This window comes from Ailuropoda melanoleuca, chromosome 2 (genome assembly GCF_002007445.2).
Source record: "Ailuropoda melanoleuca isolate Jingjing chromosome 2, ASM200744v2, whole genome shotgun sequence".
NCBI classification, from domain to species: domain Eukaryota; kingdom Metazoa; phylum Chordata; class Mammalia; order Carnivora; family Ursidae; genus Ailuropoda; species Ailuropoda melanoleuca.
In genome coordinates, this window is record NC_048219.1 from 123,577,149 (window position 1) to 123,595,972 (window position 18,824).

The 18,824-nt window shown below is 39.9% G+C and overlaps 1 protein-coding gene across 1 annotated transcript in view; it reads left to right on the top strand.

Moving 5' to 3' along the window:
* FMNL2 (formin like 2) overlaps window positions 1–18,824 on the top strand; it is a 303,412-nt gene that overhangs the window by 165,158 nt on the left and 119,430 nt on the right. The window contains 1 exon segment of the mRNA XM_034654575.1: window positions 11,971–12,054. Within this exon segment, the coding sequence (XP_034510466.1) occupies window positions 11,971–12,054 (84 nt within the window).

Below are 18,824 nucleotides of genomic sequence, written 5' to 3' on the forward strand. Positions count from 1 at the left end.
GTTGGGCACCTTACTGGGGCTATAAAGAGGACTTCCCTCCAGGGACTTGGCAGTGTTGTAAGCATAGAAGGATAAATCAATATAATAGAATATGACCAGTGGTCCCCTCCAAAGGATTTTGAGGTCATTGAATAATTTTATTCTTAATGCCAGTTATTTTGGGAATTCTTTAGTTTTTGTGACATCTTAAGGAATTAAGTGGTTTAAAAAATTAAATATTAAAGTGTCACGTTAGACACCATGTGTGAATTAACTTGTTGATGGTTGTTACCATAAAAACACTAGCGGTATTGAAGTTGTGCTTTTTTCTTACTTAAAAATCAGAAAAATAGTTTAGTAATAAATAAGGGCATTCAAATAATAATGCAAAACAATAAAGGCTGTTTTTTGTGCACATATTTTAATAAAGTCTTAAAATTGGTTATCAAGGTTTTATATTTTTCAACTTTACAGCAGGGTTTTTTTTTTTTTTTTTAAAGATTTTATTTATTTATTTGACAGATATAGAGACAGTCAGCGAGGGAGGGAACACAGGCAGGGGGAGTGGGAGAGGAAGAAGCAGGCTCATAGCAGAGGAGCCCGATGTGGGGCTCGATCCCACAACGCTGGGACCATGCCCTGAGCCGAAGGCAGACGCCCAACCGCTGTGCCACCTGGGCGCCCCGACAGCAGGGTTTTTTTAAAAATAGGTTTTTAAAAAAATATTTGAGAGAGAGAGAGCGCGCGCAAGGCTATGAGCTTGGGGGGCGGGGTGGAACGGCAGAGGCAGAGGGAGCAGCAGGCTCCCTGCTCAAGTTGGGGCTCCATCCTAGGACTCTGGGATCACGACCTGAGTCCAAGTCAGATGCTTCACTGACTGAGCCACCCAGGCGCCCCTGGCAGGGTTTTTGAATTAACTGACAGATAAGGTGTACCTCAAATAGTGCTGTTAGGCCGGATGTTGTATGCTTAGAAACAGAAGTTTACGTGATGGCCTTTTCCACAACTATAAGGGCCAAGAAAGTAAGTAGTAGGCTAGCAGAAGAGAAAACCAGGAGCAGAACCATGCAGATGTGTCACACATCAGGAGGCCTGCCAACTAAGACCTCTCAGCCTTCCTGCCTGGCTCGGCTGGGCCTGTCTGTAGCCACTGTGGGTCTTGTGGAACAAAGTCCAAGACTGACAAGCATCTGTCACAGTGAAAGCGAAGTTTTGCCGGTGTTGGAGTGTTCGTATGGATAGTGTAGCATTTTCTTTCGTACCATATCTTCATAGGAACTGGTAGGTTTATTTTTAGATTTCTCAGTAATTGAATCTTAGGGTATTCTCTAGTTCCCCGCGGTTTTCCATTTCCTGCTGTAATTAAATTACGTTCTCTCTTTTATCAATTTAAAATACGGCATTTGAAATGGAAACATGCCTCTAACCATTGGCAGTGAAAAGCAGATACGAAAATTTGGAAATTTGATGTTGGGGAAAGAGGGAAGCCATACATCGGGGGAGCCCAAGTGTTGTCAGCCAGAGTATTAGTTTTCTACTGTTTTGGCAACAAATTACTGTGAACTTAGTCACATAAAACAATTCAGTTTAATTATCTTATGGTTGTGTAGGTTAGAAGTCTGACAGGGGTGTTACTGAGTGAAAATCAACCCCTTCAGGAAGGGCTTCTGGAAGCTCTAGGGGAGAATCCATTTCTTTGCCTTCATCAGCTTCTAGAGGCTGCCTACATTCCTTGGCTTGTGGCCCCCTTTTTCCATCTTTAAAGCCAGCCTTGGCTGGTGAAGTCCTTCTCACATTGTGTCACTCTGATTTCTTCCCTCTGACTCTCTTCTACCTTATTCACCCATGTTTTTTTTTGTTTTTTTTTTTTGAATTGCTTTTTCTTATTGTGATAAATATCTACACCATGAAGTTTACCATGTTTAAGTGTATAATTCTGGTAGCATGAAGCAAATTCACTGTCATACGACCACCACCACTGCCTTTTTCCAAAATTCTCCATCACCTCTAACATCTGTACCCATTATGCAATAATCCCCATTCCCCATTTCCCCCAGCCATGTAACTTGTAATCTATTTTTTTTTGTTTGTTTCTATGAATTAGCCTTTTCTAGATATTTCATATTGGTAGAATCAGATAATATTTGCCGTTTAGTGACTGATTTCTTTTATCCAAACATTTTCAGGCTTCACCCATGTTGTAGTATGAATCAGAGCTTCATTCCTTTTTATGACTGAATAATATTCTGTTGTATTTATGTAAGAAATTTTGTTTATCCATTCACATTTTGATGGACACTTGGATTGTTTCTGCCTTTGGCTGTTGTGAATGATGCTGTCATAAATACTGGTGTACAGGTATCTGGGGAGTCTGTTTTTGATTCTTCTGTATACATAACTTGTGGGATCAGCTGCTAATTCTGTGTTTAAATTTTTCAAGAGTAACCACAGTGTTTTCCGCAGTGACTGTATTTAATATTTCCAACAGCAACGTACAAGGATTCCAGTTTCTCTACATCAACAACAAATATTTTCCATTTTTAAAATTCTTCTGCTTGAAAGGCTCTTGTGATTACATTGGTTGATCTAGGGTGGTGCAGGATAATCTTGCAATCCCAACGTTGTTAACCCAATCGTATCTGCAGATAACATCTTCATATATAAGGAAACATTCACAGGTTCTTGGCATTAGCATGAGGACGTCTTTGTGAGCCATTATCCTGTCTGTGAACATGAGTCTGCCCTAGAAGTCACAGCTATTTACAAATGGGGAGCTATATATTTCAGGCTGTAATTTTTGGTCTCAGTTGTGGCAGAAATGTCCATCTTTATGTCAACAGCGTAATTTTTCAACTGTTGTCTCAGAAGATGTGATGTTAGTTGAGCATAAACTTGAATTATTTTCTTCCTTTGATGAAAGGGCTTATCATGAATATAGAACCAAGTTCAGTAGTCTTTTTCAGAGTAATTGGGAAGGGGAGAGGGAGACAGACAAAGACCCTAATGATATAAGATGGGAAGGCATGTTGCTGGGAAACTATTGGGACAGAATGAGGCCAGGGCTTCAGGGGAATTGGGCAAGGTAAAAAAAAAAAAAAATGCTTGTTTCAGGTCAGCAGGTGATAGAGATCATATTTTTAGGGCTTGATTGTGGTGGAATCTGGCTATTGGATGTGTTATAATTAGAGTTTGATATCTCCAATCCTCAGAATTACTCTAAAAAATCCTATGTCATGGAAAATTGATGTTTATCAGTGGAATAAGAACCCTTTCTCTGGATTTTGATTCATTTTGGTCTGTTCCAGAAGCCCAGCACTTGAATGCATTTGCCCTTATGTTGTCAAGTGGCTGTCCGTGAAATAGTTTTTTAGCATCTTTAGTGTGGCCTGTTGTGTAACTCCCCCATGCCAGTACACAAGGGTGTGCAGGTAGAAAGCTCTGGGCACAGTAGTTGGCTTACAATTGATAATGAATCATTTGAATTTGAGAATATGTCCAGGATTCAGGCATCAGGCTTCTAATGACCATCAGATAGTACGTTTGAAAGAAGTTGACTATTTCTTTCCATTATTCCTGATGGCCTGAAGAGGGATGTGTGATTTTGTCAACTGTTGGGTGTTGAATCACTTAACCTAGTGATCTGGGGAGTAGTAGATACAGGGCTACAGGAAAACTTGGCCTCGACTGCTATAGTTATGTCCTTCTATTCAGTGGATAAGATGGGCTCTCCCACCTAGCCTTACCCATATTGACGATAATGGCCGTGGAATTAAATATTAAATATATGTACACACACACAGAGTCAGCACTTGTTTATTCCCATTTGGAAAGGGCAGTGAAAGTGTGGCTCATTTAAAGAAGTAGATAATTTAGATGAGAATTTGGGAAGTTTTTTGTTTTAGTTGGTGTTTACTGATAAAGACAGGTAATTTTCTAGAGATTCATAATTTCACAAATAAAATGAGTTCTATGAATACAAAGGCCCAAGTCAAGGAGGAGTGATGGAGACAATGACAAGTCCTGGTACTTACTATGATACAAGAAAACCTGTACAGTCGGGAAACGATGGAAGCTTACTAAAGTAGAATAATAGACCTTCAAGCATTATTCATTCACGTACTGGAATTGAATTCCTTACAGTGTTGGTGATAATAAGAGTAACAGTATCTAACATGTATTGAGTAATGACTGTGTGTAGGATTTTCTGCTAAATACATACATTATCTGATTTGCTTTTCTCAGATACACATGTATGTCTGTTCACACACACACACACACACACACACACACACTCACTCACTGCATAGATGTAAGTGGGCTTCCTTTCATGATAATGGAAAAAGAGTAATCATCACATTGGCCTGGATTCTTGGTTCTAGGACCAGTAATAACCACTTAGATGAATGTGGACCTTGCCTTCAGTTTTTTGAGTCTGTTTGGTCACCTGTAAAAGACAGAATAGGACTAAAATATCACAAGCTTCCCTTCTGGCTCTGTACTTTTTGATTATAAAATGTTGTGCAAGAGTCATCTGTATTTATGTCAATTCTTAAAGTCTTCCAAGAAAACAGGTGTAACTAAAATTGTGAATGGAAGGTTAGAGGTAGGTCTCATTGTCACAGTTCCCCAGAAAGGACAGCTTTCCGGTCAGATTTTATTTTGAAGATGTAACTAGATCAGGGAGCAGGCTGATTTCTCCTGTTGTAGGCTTTCCTGTCTACAGCGAATGATATTAATACCCTCAGTGATTAAATAAAAATAAAGTGACAGTGAAAGATGTCTGACTGAGGCTTCGTTGTGGAGCCTATTTGGCTGGCTGCCTGAGTCCCGTGCCAGGAAACAAGCTGAATATGTTTAAGCAGCATCCTCTCGGCCAGGAGGGTATTGAAACTCAGGCTGTCAAGTAGTTGCTTGGAACTAGAAGGAAATGGTTTGGAGGTTAGTTGAACAGAAGGGTGGGTCATGGATTGAATTTGCAGCCACTCTCTGCTGCCCTAAGGTGCTGGAATTTTAAAGTGAACTCATGTGAGAATTGGTACCTTGCTCAGTTTCGGGTGATGAACAGAGGAGAAATCCTTATCCTGTGCCACTTGAGGACCCTAAAGGCTGGCTTCTCCTAGATATTTCTTTGGCTGAAGAATTCCCACTGCCTGTCAAGTAAATTCGAAATTCTGTGGTCTGGTGTCTAGGACCTGGCCTTTCTAACTTGGTCTCTCACCATCTGCTCCTTACCCTCTGGTTTATTCTGTGGAGTGCACACTCCTCTGCCTTTTCCTACATTCGGACTTACCTCTGTTCACACTTTCCTTCACCTAAAGTAATGAGAATAAGCTCTAACCTATCTAGTGTCTTCCATGTACTGACTTTGCGCCATGCGCATTATCCAGTTTAATTTTTCTCAGACTCTATGAAGCAGGTATTATTATTGCCATTGTCACCCTTCTCATCATGATCACTACCCTTTCCATTTCCAAGTGAGGAAACTGGGGTTTAGTTTAAGTAATTTACCCAAGATTATAGTATTAATGAGTAGTCGAGTTAAGATCGCAACCTGAGTGGCCCATCTCCAGAGCCCACATATTAAAAACCATATAATGCCATTAAATGCTGTTCTTTACTGCCCTCCTCACACATCCATAGCATTTCTTTTAACAGAACAACAAAGGATAATGGCTGCTTCTCAGAGGTTGGAGTATATTATGTCAGCAGTTCTGGTTTGTTTTGCTGTACTCCTCTTCTTGCCTTGTGCTTCCCTGAAGTCTGAGTTTACCACATATTTGTATCTCCACCTTCATTTGGTTTTTATTGGAGCTTATTACATGTTTGCTGAGTTGCTGAGTACCTGGCTATCTATAGATATGACCCAGTAACTTGTTTTTCTATGGGAGGGGTGGTTCTATTTCATATTTATAAAAATATTGAAGACTTGTGTTAAAAATACCAGTATTTTGTCTGAAAAATATGAATAGCATAAATAATATTATGTATTTTCCTCTTAAACTTGCATGCTCACGATCAGGTCTCTGGTTATTCAAGTAGAATTCTTGGATTGCTTCGCTTAGACAGGTGGCGCTGTAGAAACACTATCGCTTAAGTGTCAAGCAAAGAGGACTCAGATCACTCTTGAGTCCTGGCTTTGTCACCTATCTCATGCGGGGAAGTTACTTAACCTCCTTGTCCTTCAGCTTTCTTCTCTGTTAAATGGAGAAGATAATACCTACTTGTCAGGATTATAAAGCAGATTAAATTGGCTAATGCATGCAGAGAGCCTAAATGCCTGAGACATATCAGACCATCAGTAAACGGTACATCTTGTTGTTTTCGACCCTGTGCTTTGATTCTGACCTTCCATTTTAAATTACATTTACTGGCTTTTTCACTTCTGGACTGTTTGTTCATTTTCATTTGCTTTTTGATTCAAGTTGTGTGGCCCATGATGACCAATTAAAAGTGGTACAGTCAGGGTTGGAAGCCAGCTTGTCCAACTCCAGAGCCCAGCTCATAAATCCCTGCCCCATACTGCCTCATTCAATTCCAGTCAGCCCTGGGCTGTCCAGTCATGTGTTGTAATCCAGCCCACTTCCTTTTTGTAGCAAAAGGTAATGGCTCTGGGGAGGCGGAAATGAGGAGCTGTTGTTTGGTATTGAGTTTCAGTATTGTAAGATGAAAGAGTTTTAGGATCAACACTAAATATAGTTAATATAGTTAACATCCCTGAACTATGCATTTAAACATGTGGTTGGAAGGGCAAACTTTATGTGTGTGCATGTGTGGTTCCTTCTTTTGAGTTCCCATGAAACTTCTGTACCTTTATCAGTTAAGAACCGTAGAAGATTGTCCGAGCTGTTTCTCTTGTGACGTGCTTTTCCTTGCTTCCATAAGTGACCCTGCTTGTGAAGTGCATGTCTTTTCTTTTTTTCTATGCAGGTGGTTATGGAATAAAAGAGTTTCTGTTGTTGAATCTGGTGACTTAATACTGGGAAGTTTTAATTTAGAGATTATGAGAACAAAGGTGTATTATGGTTACATAAGGTGTATTTAATAGAGTTCACTTCACTATTCTGCATCTGCATATCCCTGTGGGTTTCTTAACATGAGCCTCAAGGATATCAGGGAGAAAGAGGGATGTCCTGCAATTTTCATTGCTCCCATGAACCTAGGATAAGAGCTGATGTCAGAAAGTTGTATTCCTGGAACATGGGTTTTATTTGGTTCCTTCATTCTGCTCTGTGTTGTGTATAATATTCTGGCAGTATAACTGCAGGTTTATAGACCAACATAGATTCTTTTTTAACCATAATTAATGTCTCCAGAAACTCAGATATTTCATTGTTATTTACCTTTGATTTTTCAAAAAGTTTTAGTTGGAAAGCCCATTTAAAAACATTATAAAATAGGAGAGTTAAGCAGAAAACCAGAATATAGACCATTAATGGAACTACAACTTGGGGTAGATTAATTGTTATAGTTGATACTGATCTGAATTTACTGGCAATAAGAATAAAACAAAATGAATTTCGGGTTCTGTGATTTATTATGTGTGGCAGAAGAATGTCTAAAACATCAGTTTTCTCTTTAGGGAACTGTTGTTAGCGCTGACCTTGAAGATTTTTTCCCCCCATGAATTCTTGTTTGGAAGATAATTACTAATGATTAATAGACATTATCATTGGGGTTTTATAATAAGCAAAAACACTCGTTAGTGTATACACTTTGTTAATAGTTGAAGCCTAAACCCTGAATCAGTGCAGATATTTTCAGACTGAATAATATTACGGAATTAGTTTGCTCATCTTTTATTCAGCAACCTGCATAGTGTTTACTATTTGCCGTATACTGCGCTAGACACTGGGGGTTAATGGAAGATATTGGCCTTGAAGTACTTCGTCCAGTGGGGAATGTAGGTGGGCAAACAGGTTTACTGTGTGATTTGCTATAATGGAGACAAGTATATCATGTCATTGGGGCCCAAGAGAGTATGTTGTCTTGGAATATTTGGGGAGGGTTCTTATGATACATGATATTTGAGCTGGTTCTTAAATGTTTGCCTGGTTGAAAGGAAGGAGACAAGAATGCTCTTGGATGCTCTAATTTATTTTAGCTAGGAACCTGTGCACTCTAGAAATAAATCACTAACATCCACTAAACTTTTCAACTCAAATATCCTATGTCTTCAGTGGATGTTTGGCGTGCACGTGAGTGCAGCAACTTCGTGAGTAAATCCTCTCCTATTTCTGTAGTGCAAATATTCTGGCCCGTAGTGGAAGCCCAGTCAATCCTGGATGGATTGATGGAAGCAGGGAAGGAGAGGAGAGCCTCGTGTCACAGATACCACAGTCTGGATGAGGTAGAGCCATTGCTGTCCGAGGAACACTTGCAGGTTGATTTACATTTCAGGCTGATAGAAGAGCAATCCATTTTCCTAGGCAGCAAAAGGACCTGGAGACAGAGCCAGTGTTTTCCTCAGAAAATAGCTTGGACTCTTATGAATTACCTGCACAGAACTTTGGCTAGGATTCCAGAGTCCTGCCCTGTGCAATACAAAAGGAATGAGTTCATTCTAAAAAAGTTTTAAGGGCAGTTATTACGAGTTCATCACAACGTCCCTGGACTCCAGCCACCTCTGTAGAGTGTCTGCTTTTAAATAGAGCTCCTGCTTCTTGGTCCCTGTAGAATTATTAAGATGTGCAACGTATGCCTGAGCAGCTCCGAGGCTTGACCCGTGGAAGGGGTTATTTCAGGTGCATGGCCAATGACTACCAAGTGCAGTATTAGTTTTGACGTGTGGACGCTGAACATCTTCTCCAGACAACAGCTAGTCAGCAAGCTCAAGAACACTTTGCAGGGCCCTTCTCATTCAGAAAGATGCAGACCTTTTTCTCAACCTTCAGAATCATGTTGTCTACCTTCCTGCTTCAGTGCTCCTCAGGATGTCTCCAAGCTATCTCCAACCTAAAAAGGGTCACTTAGAAACCTTATTGTTCACCACCTCCTCCAGATCTGTGCTGCCTTTTACCATGTGCTCCTTTCGTTAAGTGGATAACCATTTGTTTAGTGACTCAGAGTAGAAGCATAATATTCCCTTGTGATGTCTGCCCTCAGCCCATAAGTCTAACCAGAAACTTGCTGTTAATATTTTTGACATCTGTCCACCTTGCTTCATTTGCTGTGCCATTGGCCTTGTCCAAGCCACCATCATTCATTTGAGCCATTGGTCTCACTGCTTCCACTCTGGCTGTTTCTAATCAGATCTCCTCGTGTACCCAGGATAGTCTTTGTGAAACGTGACTTGATTTTGTCATCTCATGCTGACAAAGTCTTCAAAGGCTTACTGTTGCGCTGTGAGGAAAATAAAAGGTATTTACCTTGGCCTACATGGCCGGTCATGATACAGCCTTATCCTTCCCTTATTCTCTCTCTTTTACTTTCTCTCCGCCCATGTTGACTGTCTTTCGGGTTTTTGATTTGCCAAACTATTTCCTGACTTAGCATCTTTTCACTCTTTCCTCTCCTCAGTACACTGTTGTCCACTCTTGACCCGGCTCAGTCCTTCTCATTTTTAGTGCTCTTCTTAATTGTTAATTTTTCCTAAAGGATCTTTCTAGATTGTCCATTCAAAAGTTGCCCTCTGATAATCTCTATCAAGAATTAGGAGAGTTGAAGATGAGTTCATTTCATTTGTATCTGTCCCACTAGGATATGATGCTGGGTCGGGACCATATCCCTTTGGTTCCCCTCTGTGAGCTTGTGAAAGGGGTGGTGCTTCACAAACACCTGTTGAATGAAAGACTGCTTCTTAAAACTAAAAGTCGATCTAGATGGAAAGGCAATAACAGGGCCTACATCTGTAGCGGTGTTTGCAAACTGATTCCACACGAATGTCTGGTAGATACTCACAGAAAGTCAGTTACTGCCATTTTGCCTTGCAGGAAAAAAAAATTGGGGTTTTTTTTTTTTTTTTTTTTTAGTGTTTGTTTTGGGGAGCCTCACAGACTAAGTTAAGATCGTGTTCTCCTGCAAAGCTGTCCAACTTTGAGCCAGTTAACCAAGTTCTTCCAGGTCCCCTTTCCCATATATAAGTTGAGGAAAATTACATCTCATGAGCTTGTTACAAAGATTTATGTGAGCTTATGTGAAATGCTTCATACGGTGCTTGACACCTTGGAAGAGTTCAGGCATTCTTTTTTCTTATCCCCTTTATATCTCAAGAGATTAATAAGGACTCAGAAAAACTCATTTAACTTACCTCATAATCTTACTGTTTTTATTTAATGCATAATCACACCCAAGAGCATTAACATGGAGGTCAAAATCAGTTTAGGAGGAAATAATCCATCTCTAGGGTACAAATAAGCAATGATGGACTGGTATTTAACGGTCAATAACATTGGTTTCCCTCAGAAAGTTAGACATGGAACTCTCCTTTGCCTTATCCCAGGGTGGTGGTTTAACATTGTAAAATTGTAATTACAAATAAATGCAAGTAGTTATTTTTCTTTCTAGTTCAAGTAGATATACTATGGAGATAAGTGGTATGAAAACATTTCCCCCATTTTAGATATTTCTAGGGAGACGCCTTGGCAATATCATTGAAAACTCTGGAATCCAATGCTCTTCTGCTTATATTATCAGCATTGGGGGCAATTAAAAATTTTAATATTCTGAAGGCAGGTTGTTAGATTCAAATGAATTGGATTCAAATTAATAGGTGGTCTCTGACTAGCACCTCCTTAGGCATACCACTCTGGATGCTAAATTGAGTTTAAAGGAAAATGCTTGAGTTGTATCTATCAAAATTATCAAAGGTTTTAATTCTCTGCCATTAAATTAGAATAACTCACCCATCCTTGCCTCTATTAAATTTATTTCCCTGGATGATATGAGACAGTAACTGTGGCAAGTTGAATTGCTTCTCTATAGGCTGTATCTTTCGAAGAGCTAGGGGCTCTAGCATTAAACGTTGAAGACCTTTGGATTTGTCTACCCATATACTGACTCAGGCAAGGTTCTGTATTGTTTATTTACAGATAGCTATGATTTAGAGCATTGATACGAGGGGATACATAGGGCAGTTAATAGACATTGACTCCTTAGCTTAGTTTAGAGCATGGAAACTTTAGGGAGGCCAAGGGAATGAATATGAATTCCTTCTGGGGCTCTCTCACTCTGCCATGTTCTGTGGCCAAAGATCTCACCTCAGACCCAAGCCAAGTATCTTGAAAAAGTGTATATAATTGGTCATTTGGGACATTGGACTAAAAACTTGCGAATGTACCTGGGCGCAAATCCACGACCAATACTATGGAAGGTGTGCCGTAGGTTTATAGGGACAGGGAGGTTTATAGGAGTTCTGACGTCTAGACACCTCTTTGAGCTCATGGTCCATTTCTCACTGCAAACCCACCTTCATAATTATACAGTATGGCTAAATGGAGGATTATGGTTGCTAATGTTAACATATTTCCCAAAGGAGTGCTTTTCATCTCACAAAGATGACAAAAACCACTTGCACTTTTTAATTTTTAAATTAAAAAAAATTTTTAAGGTGCTCTTTTACTTAAAATTATTTATCAAATTAAACATTGATGTTGTCTATAAAAGGTCATTGAGTTTTCTTTTGGTGTCTTGTGTTCTGTATCTGGTGGGGCTATAGTGCTTGATAGAGAAGTGGGGGTTTATACGCTCTCGACTACTGAGTAGCATGGGAGCCTGCTCTTAAATGAAGAAATGGTGCATTACGTCTGCAAGTCTGATAATTCAAAGCAGGCCACCTCAGATGTCCCAGCCTAAGACTTGAGAGCTTCTCTAGTGCCATTAAACTGATCTGATGTTTAAATGACTTCCATAGGGCGTTTTGGTTTTTTTGACACTAGGAATTGCAAAGAAGTCATAAGAGAACCACTGTACTAGTCTTTGGTCTGCCTGTGAGTTAGCTACCCATTAGCAGCCTGTTGTGGAATGTGACATATCTCTTTCCTTTTCTTTTTACAGAATGCTATGAACCTACCCCCTGACAAAGCCAGGTTACTGCGGCAGTATGATAATGAGAAAAAGTGGGAACTGATTTGTGATCAGGTAAGACACGGTGATACTTTTATCAAGAAATAATGAAAGAAGAGAATCATATTTCCTCCCTGAATAGAATAGACTTTTTCCAGGATACCTATGCATGGATTTCTGTTTTGTGACTCTTTGCCTTCCTATTTCTTAGGACCAAAGGTAAAGCTAGAAAGTGACTGTTTTTATTTGTGCATTATTTTAATTCCTTTATTTTCAAGCATTTAGTTATTAGATTTTCTGGGAAATTTTGCAGGTGGGCAAACCAAATTCAGATCTGTTTTTTTGTTTTGTTTTGTTTTTTTGAGAGAGAAAGAGAGAGTTTGGGGTGGGGGGAGATGGAGTGAGAGAAAGAATCCTAAGCAGGTTCCATGCCCAGCATGGAGGCTGACATGGGGCTCGATCCTATGACCCTGAGATCATGACCTGAGCTATAATCAAGAGTCGGAAGCTTAGCCGACGGAACCACCGAGGGGCCCTTGTTGTTCTGTTTTATATAGCAGTTTATGCTGCTTTGAATAATGCAGGTCGCCTAGTTTAATTGGCTTTCCTATTCATGTGTATTGTTGTATATTCATGCAAGAAGGTGAATTGTTTATAAAGAAGCATCACTTGGGCTGATAGATTATTTCAGATTTTAGCAGTTCTTCTGGTGTGTTCATTTTCTCATTAACTCCTAACAAACTCAGAGTCTTCAGAGAGATATAAAAATAAAAAGTGAAAGTCTGCATTTTGTTTCTGTCTGCTCTTCCAATTCTCCACCTTAGAGGTCCACTGGTAAGACTTTGAAGTATTTCCTTTCAGCTTTTAAAATGTTTTTATCTTAAAAAATGTTTTTGTCTTAAAAACCCCAAATATATGTATGTACACACCCTCTGTTCTGCGTCTTGGTACATTCGTCATTTCTACCCTGTTCTTTTAAATGGAATGTGGTATCCCATTGTATTGATAGTAATTTTTCTGGCACTTTGTTGCAGGTTGGTGTGGGCTAGGGTCAGTCTGTTGATGCCAGGCTCTGTATGTTAGCTTTTTATGTTGGGCCATGGGCTTCAGGGTGCTTTTTCCCCCCACCTCCCACCACCCTGAACATTTCTGGGGAGTTCTATAATTCCTCCTAACACAGCTCCCTTGGGTTTCTCCTCTGGGGACAACATGTATCAGAGAAGCAGCGGGGTTTTTTATTGCTCACAGGTAGAACTATTACCCTAAGAAATACATGCCCACGGTTGACAAGGAGATTCTAAAGCGTTCGTTGTGTGTGGTTTCTCCTTAGCTCCTGAACTCAAACAGTAATGAAATGATGGTGAAAACCCTCCCCTCTTTCTCATGCTGTATTTGAGTATCAAAAGTAGATAGAAACTGAAGAGGAATTTTATTGCTTATGTGACCATGATGCTAAAGTGTTAAGATTTTGCTGACACTTACACTCTCCTGCCTTGAGAGTTAATTTTTTGTGAGTATTGTCTAAACCTATTATTGTGAGGAAAAATGATTTTACAATGATGATGAACAAAGATGATAGGGATAATTAATATAAAGGAAAGGTAATCGCACAAATGCGGGGGGTCCAACGGGGGTGAAAATTCTAGTTGACAGGTTATGACAGTAGCACAGGCAGAGGAAAGCAGCTTCCATGGCCGTTTTGTTAGCCCTGTGAGGAAGAGCTGACCCTCCTCCCTCAGACCTGTGGGATTCACTGGCCATCAGGTTGCTCTGCTCCTTTCTAGCTTTATTAAGTTATTAATTTTTAAAAAAAATTTCTATTTTTTTAAAGATTTTATTTATTTGAGAGCAAGTGAGCGAGAGAGAGCACGAGCGGGGTGAGGGATGGAGGGGGAAGGAGATTCCTCCCACACTGAGCAGGGAGCCCGATAGAGGACCCTGGAATCATGACCCGAGCTGAAGGCAGATGCTTAACCTACTGAGCCACCCTGGTGCCCCGAGTTGTGAAATTTTGTCTCTCCAGTAGCCAGAAAGGGCAGGTTGCTGCTGATGGAAGATTTCTAACAGCTGTACTCTTCCCTCAGATCGACAGGGCTTTATCGGGTTGATGGTGGGTAGAGGGGATCTTGGGGCTGGGAGAGGAGCAAATCAGCTAATGATGTTTCTCATTTTTAGATCCCGAGTTCAGCTTATTATTGCCCTTGAATGTTAATGTGGCACGACATGGAGAATTTAGCTACTTTATCTGTTCCTTTCTGGCACGCACTTCAACTCATGTCGAAAACTCCGGGCCGGAGCACCATCAGTTCGGAGGTGTCCTGGGTGACTTGTTAATAAGAGTGACACATTATTATTGCCAGTGGCCAGCACTTACTAAGTAGATTTTCTTAATAAGAGCTTCGTGTTGAATTTTCAAAGCAGTCCTTTGTGTTCATATCCCCATTTGACAGATGGACAAAATCAGTGCTGAAGGTGTCAGAGCTGTTCAGTGGTCAAGTGGCCTCCATAGTCTAATGGTGGAAAACATGCACATGCTGGGGGCTGTACGCTTATGCACTGCTCTCTGCTCTCTTCCTCACAAAGTACTCAAGTGGGAATGAGCTTCCAGAAATAAAGGAAAAATACAGGTTGTTTCTATTTTTCTGATCTGATAGGCTTTCCAGAAAGGGAGAGGAAGGCAGGCAGCTGTAATTAGGCACAGAGCCTCGCCTGCCCACATTATCACTATGGTGAGCTGCCATGTTTAATGAGCCACTAGTCAGTTTGAGAATTGTAGCCAGCAGAAAACTGGACTTTTGTCACATATGAGAAACTCATTGGTGAGTCACACACATAAATACCATTTCTCATCTGTGTGTATTTGCGAGGGGAAGGGTAAAAACTGTGAGCTGAAAGCATTCATAGTGTACTATTCATATGGTAAGTATAACGTATTGGTGCTTATTGATGGAATGTTTATCTGGTTATCTACGTGGGCCATGCCATAGATTTGGTACCTAATTTATATGTATTTATGGTACCTGACCCAGTAGCTTCTCAAAATATATTTGCTTTTAAAATTCCAATTATATGAAATATCCCAAATAGAAAAATCAATAAAGAAAGTAGATTAGTGGTTGCTGTGAACTGGGAGGGGAAGGGGAGTGACTGCTAATGAGTGTGCACGGTTTGTTTTTGTTTTTGTTTTGTTTTGTTTTGGTGTGATGGAAATTACACCAAATAACTTAGTGGTGGGAATTAAAGAGTTGTGGTAGTTACATAGCCTCGTGAATAAAATAAAATTATATACCTCTTTAAGAGTGTGAATTTTATGGCATAGGAATTATATCTTAAAAATTGCTTTTGCAACAACCAGAGATAGGTTAAAAAGGAGGAGAATTAAAGAGAGATAACAATGTCTGTGTGGATCTTTTTGGATTCCAATATGAACAAACTAACTATAAAAAGACTTTTTTTTAGAAAATTGGAGAAATCTCTCCAAAGAAATTAGCAGATGATTCTAAGAAATTATTGACTTGGTTAGGTTTGATTTTGGCATTGTGGTTGTATAAGAATCTTTTTAAAAAAATTATTATTACTTTTTATGTTCAATTAGCCAACACATAGTACACCATTAGAATCTGTCTTTAAAGAAACGTGTATTGACGTAGGGATAGAATATGACTGTGATGTGGCTGTAAGATACTTCATCAAAGGAAAACAAAAAAATGGATAAAGGAAGTGTGGAAAATCTTAATGATTGTTCAATTTTGCTGGTGGGATATGTTGGGGTCTATTATAGTATACTTTCAACTTTTGTGTATTTTTGAAAATAAAATTAAAAAATAAAGTATTTGTTACAAATCTTTTTTTCTCCCCTCAGCTGTAAAATGCAGTTAATACTAACATTTTAAAGTGCGCCTGGCTGGCTCAGTCGGTACTGCATGCACCTCATAATCTCAGGGTCCTGAGTTCAAGCCCCACGTTGGACGTGGAGCCTACTTAAAACGCAACATTTTAAAATTATTTTGAGGATTAGAGGCAAAATATGCAAAAACTGTGGATGTACTGAATGGTGACTAATATAACAAAATAAAAATTATAAAAAAAACACTGCTACAGAAAAAAAGAGTACATGCACTAACATTTGGCATACAGTAGGGGCTTCATAAATGGTGTGGCTGCTTCTGCTGCTCCTTAGGGGCCCAGATGTTAAACAAACAAACAAACATTTATTTATTTATTTATTTATTTATTTATTTATTTATTTATTTAATATTATGTTCAGTAAGCCCATGGAATGGGAGAAGATATTTGCAAATGATATTATAGATAAAGGGCTGGTATCCAGGATCTGTAAAGGACTTATCAAACTCAACACCCAAAAAACCAGTCTGGTCAAGAAATGGGCAGAAGGCATGAACAGACACTTCTCCAAAGGAGACATACAAATGGCTACCAGTTATTAAATATTGGTACCATTTTATCATCAACTTGTTTTCAAAAGATTCAAGGAAATTTATTGAATCTATCATCGTATTTTACCTAAATATACTTGATGGTTTGAATGCATGTTGTATGATGCTGTCAGGAAAAGCCATAGCTACAGATTTCCTCCCTCCCTTTCTTCCTTTCTTTTTCTTTCTTAAGATTTTATTTATTTGAGAGAGAGCATGAGACAGCACAAGTGGGGGAGAAGGGCAGAGGAAGAAGCAGACTCTTCACTGAGCAGGGAGCCTGATGCAGGGCTCAGTCCCAGGGCCCTGAGTTCATGACCTGAACCGAAGGCAGACGCTTAACCAACTGAGCCGCCCAGGTGGCCCAAGCCATAGCTATAGATTTTCAGTCCAGGAAAATACTAAGGCAAACCTTGTGTCTTATTTGTGAAGTCTTAAAGCAATGTCTGTGGTGTGTTGTCATTGATATGTGACACATAAGACACTCCCTGGTCCCGATGCTTTGTGCCCAAATGCTATATGGAATCCAAATATTAATTTTATTTCTTTTTAAGCAAATAGTGCAGATACATTATTATCATAAGATACGTAGTATATAGACAAAGTGCTCAAGGTGCACAAAGTGAAATGGGAATATTACAGAAATTTAATTCTAAAAGAAGTACGTGATCAAGGATATTGGAGGACTTCTGGAGAAATGATTTCAGGTTTCAGTTCCAGTGAAAAATTGTCATGTGGACAATATGAATCACAGAACTGATCATATTTCTCCTTTTTTCCCTTTTGCTAGACCGCTCAGAGCCACGTTTGTGGTCTGCCCTTACAAGTACACAGCCCCTCCGGGACACGTGTTTTGTGTCTCAGCCTCATTCGTGGCTTCATCTCACCTTTCCTGGCCACGTTTTCCCTCCACACTGATTTCCTCACTTAAAAAAAATCTTATAAGAAGTCCTAAACTTTCATCAGTTATCTTCTTAAACAAGAGGAACATACAATAATATGTTGGGATTACTGGTGAACAAAAATTTTATTTGTGCTGATGATTTAACAGATTTTTTATATGCTGTGGGCATTGAGCACATTGGTGCATTGAACATGATGTTTTTTTCCTAAAGATGCAAAGATGGAGGGTCCAAATAAAATACTTCATCATGGTGTAGCCTAAGAAAGACAATTAAGTTGAATACGATTCATCAACCTTTTTATACTTTCATGTGGTTAGTCTGTCACTTTGTTTTAGAAGTACTTAAATATGTCCCCCTGACTGGAGTGAGTTACTGGAGGGCATGGGTCTTGTCTCATTAGTTTGCGTAACTCCAATACCGAGCTTAGTGCCTGAAACATAAGCAGTTCTTACTGAAAGTCTGTTGAGTGAAAGAAAGAAGAGCTAAGTGGTTTGTTTGGGAGAAAGTGGAGAAGGAAGAGGAGGCAGGAGAGAGAAGCAGCTCAATGCAAAGGCCTGGGTCTGTAGAGGCTTGCTGTCTCTTTCTTTCTTTTTTAGACTTTTAAAATTTATTTTAGAGAGAGCGAAAGAAAGAGCACAAGCTTGAGGGGCAGAGGCAGAGGGAGAGAGAAACTCAAGCAGACTCTGCTGAGCGTGGAGCCCAGCCCAACGCAGGGCTTGATCTCACGACCCTGAGATCATGACCCCAGCCAAAACCAAGAGTCGGCCGTTCAACTGACTGTGCCAGCCAAGTGCCCCATAGGTTCGCTTTCTTTATCCTTGCACCTTCCTCTGCATGTTGGTGTAATTTGCTTGTGATAAGTGAAACTGAACATCACTGCTCAATCCTGGGATTCAATTCCTTTAAAATGGGAAGGGTGCCTCCTGTAGATTCAAAGGAGTCTATGTGGGCATTTCTGCAATGAAGCTCTGTCTCCACCTACCCATTATCAACTGAAAATCCAGTTCTTTGGCTAATTCTAGGGGTAAAATAAACATGATGTCCCTTAGTCCTTTCGTAGGTGACTGCCTATATATAAAGTTGACCTGAGCTTCGAGTGCGTCTCAGTGGTTAGAGTAACATAGGAGAACTGTCAACTCTGGTCCAGGTTGGGCTATAGAAGCCAAAGGAGGAGAGGCTCCCTTGCTGGGTTTTGGGGACTGTGAAGTGCATTCCAGAGAACCTATTTATTGGAGTAAGTGGGCAGGGTTGCCATGAGGACTTCAATTTGAGGACTCTGGGGGGACACCGAGGCAGGGCTTTAATAGAATGAGGTGACCATATGAGAATGAAAAGCTGGAAATTTGTTAGGTTGCTCTGACAACTACAGATGAAAACCCAGAAGCTGAATAGCAATGAGGGGTTCTTTCAGTGGGATCTGCACCTGTGCAGAAAGTCCGTTGATCTCGCCCCTTCCTCAGTTTCCACTGTTCCCCAAATGCAGACCCTGTGCTGCATTCTTTTG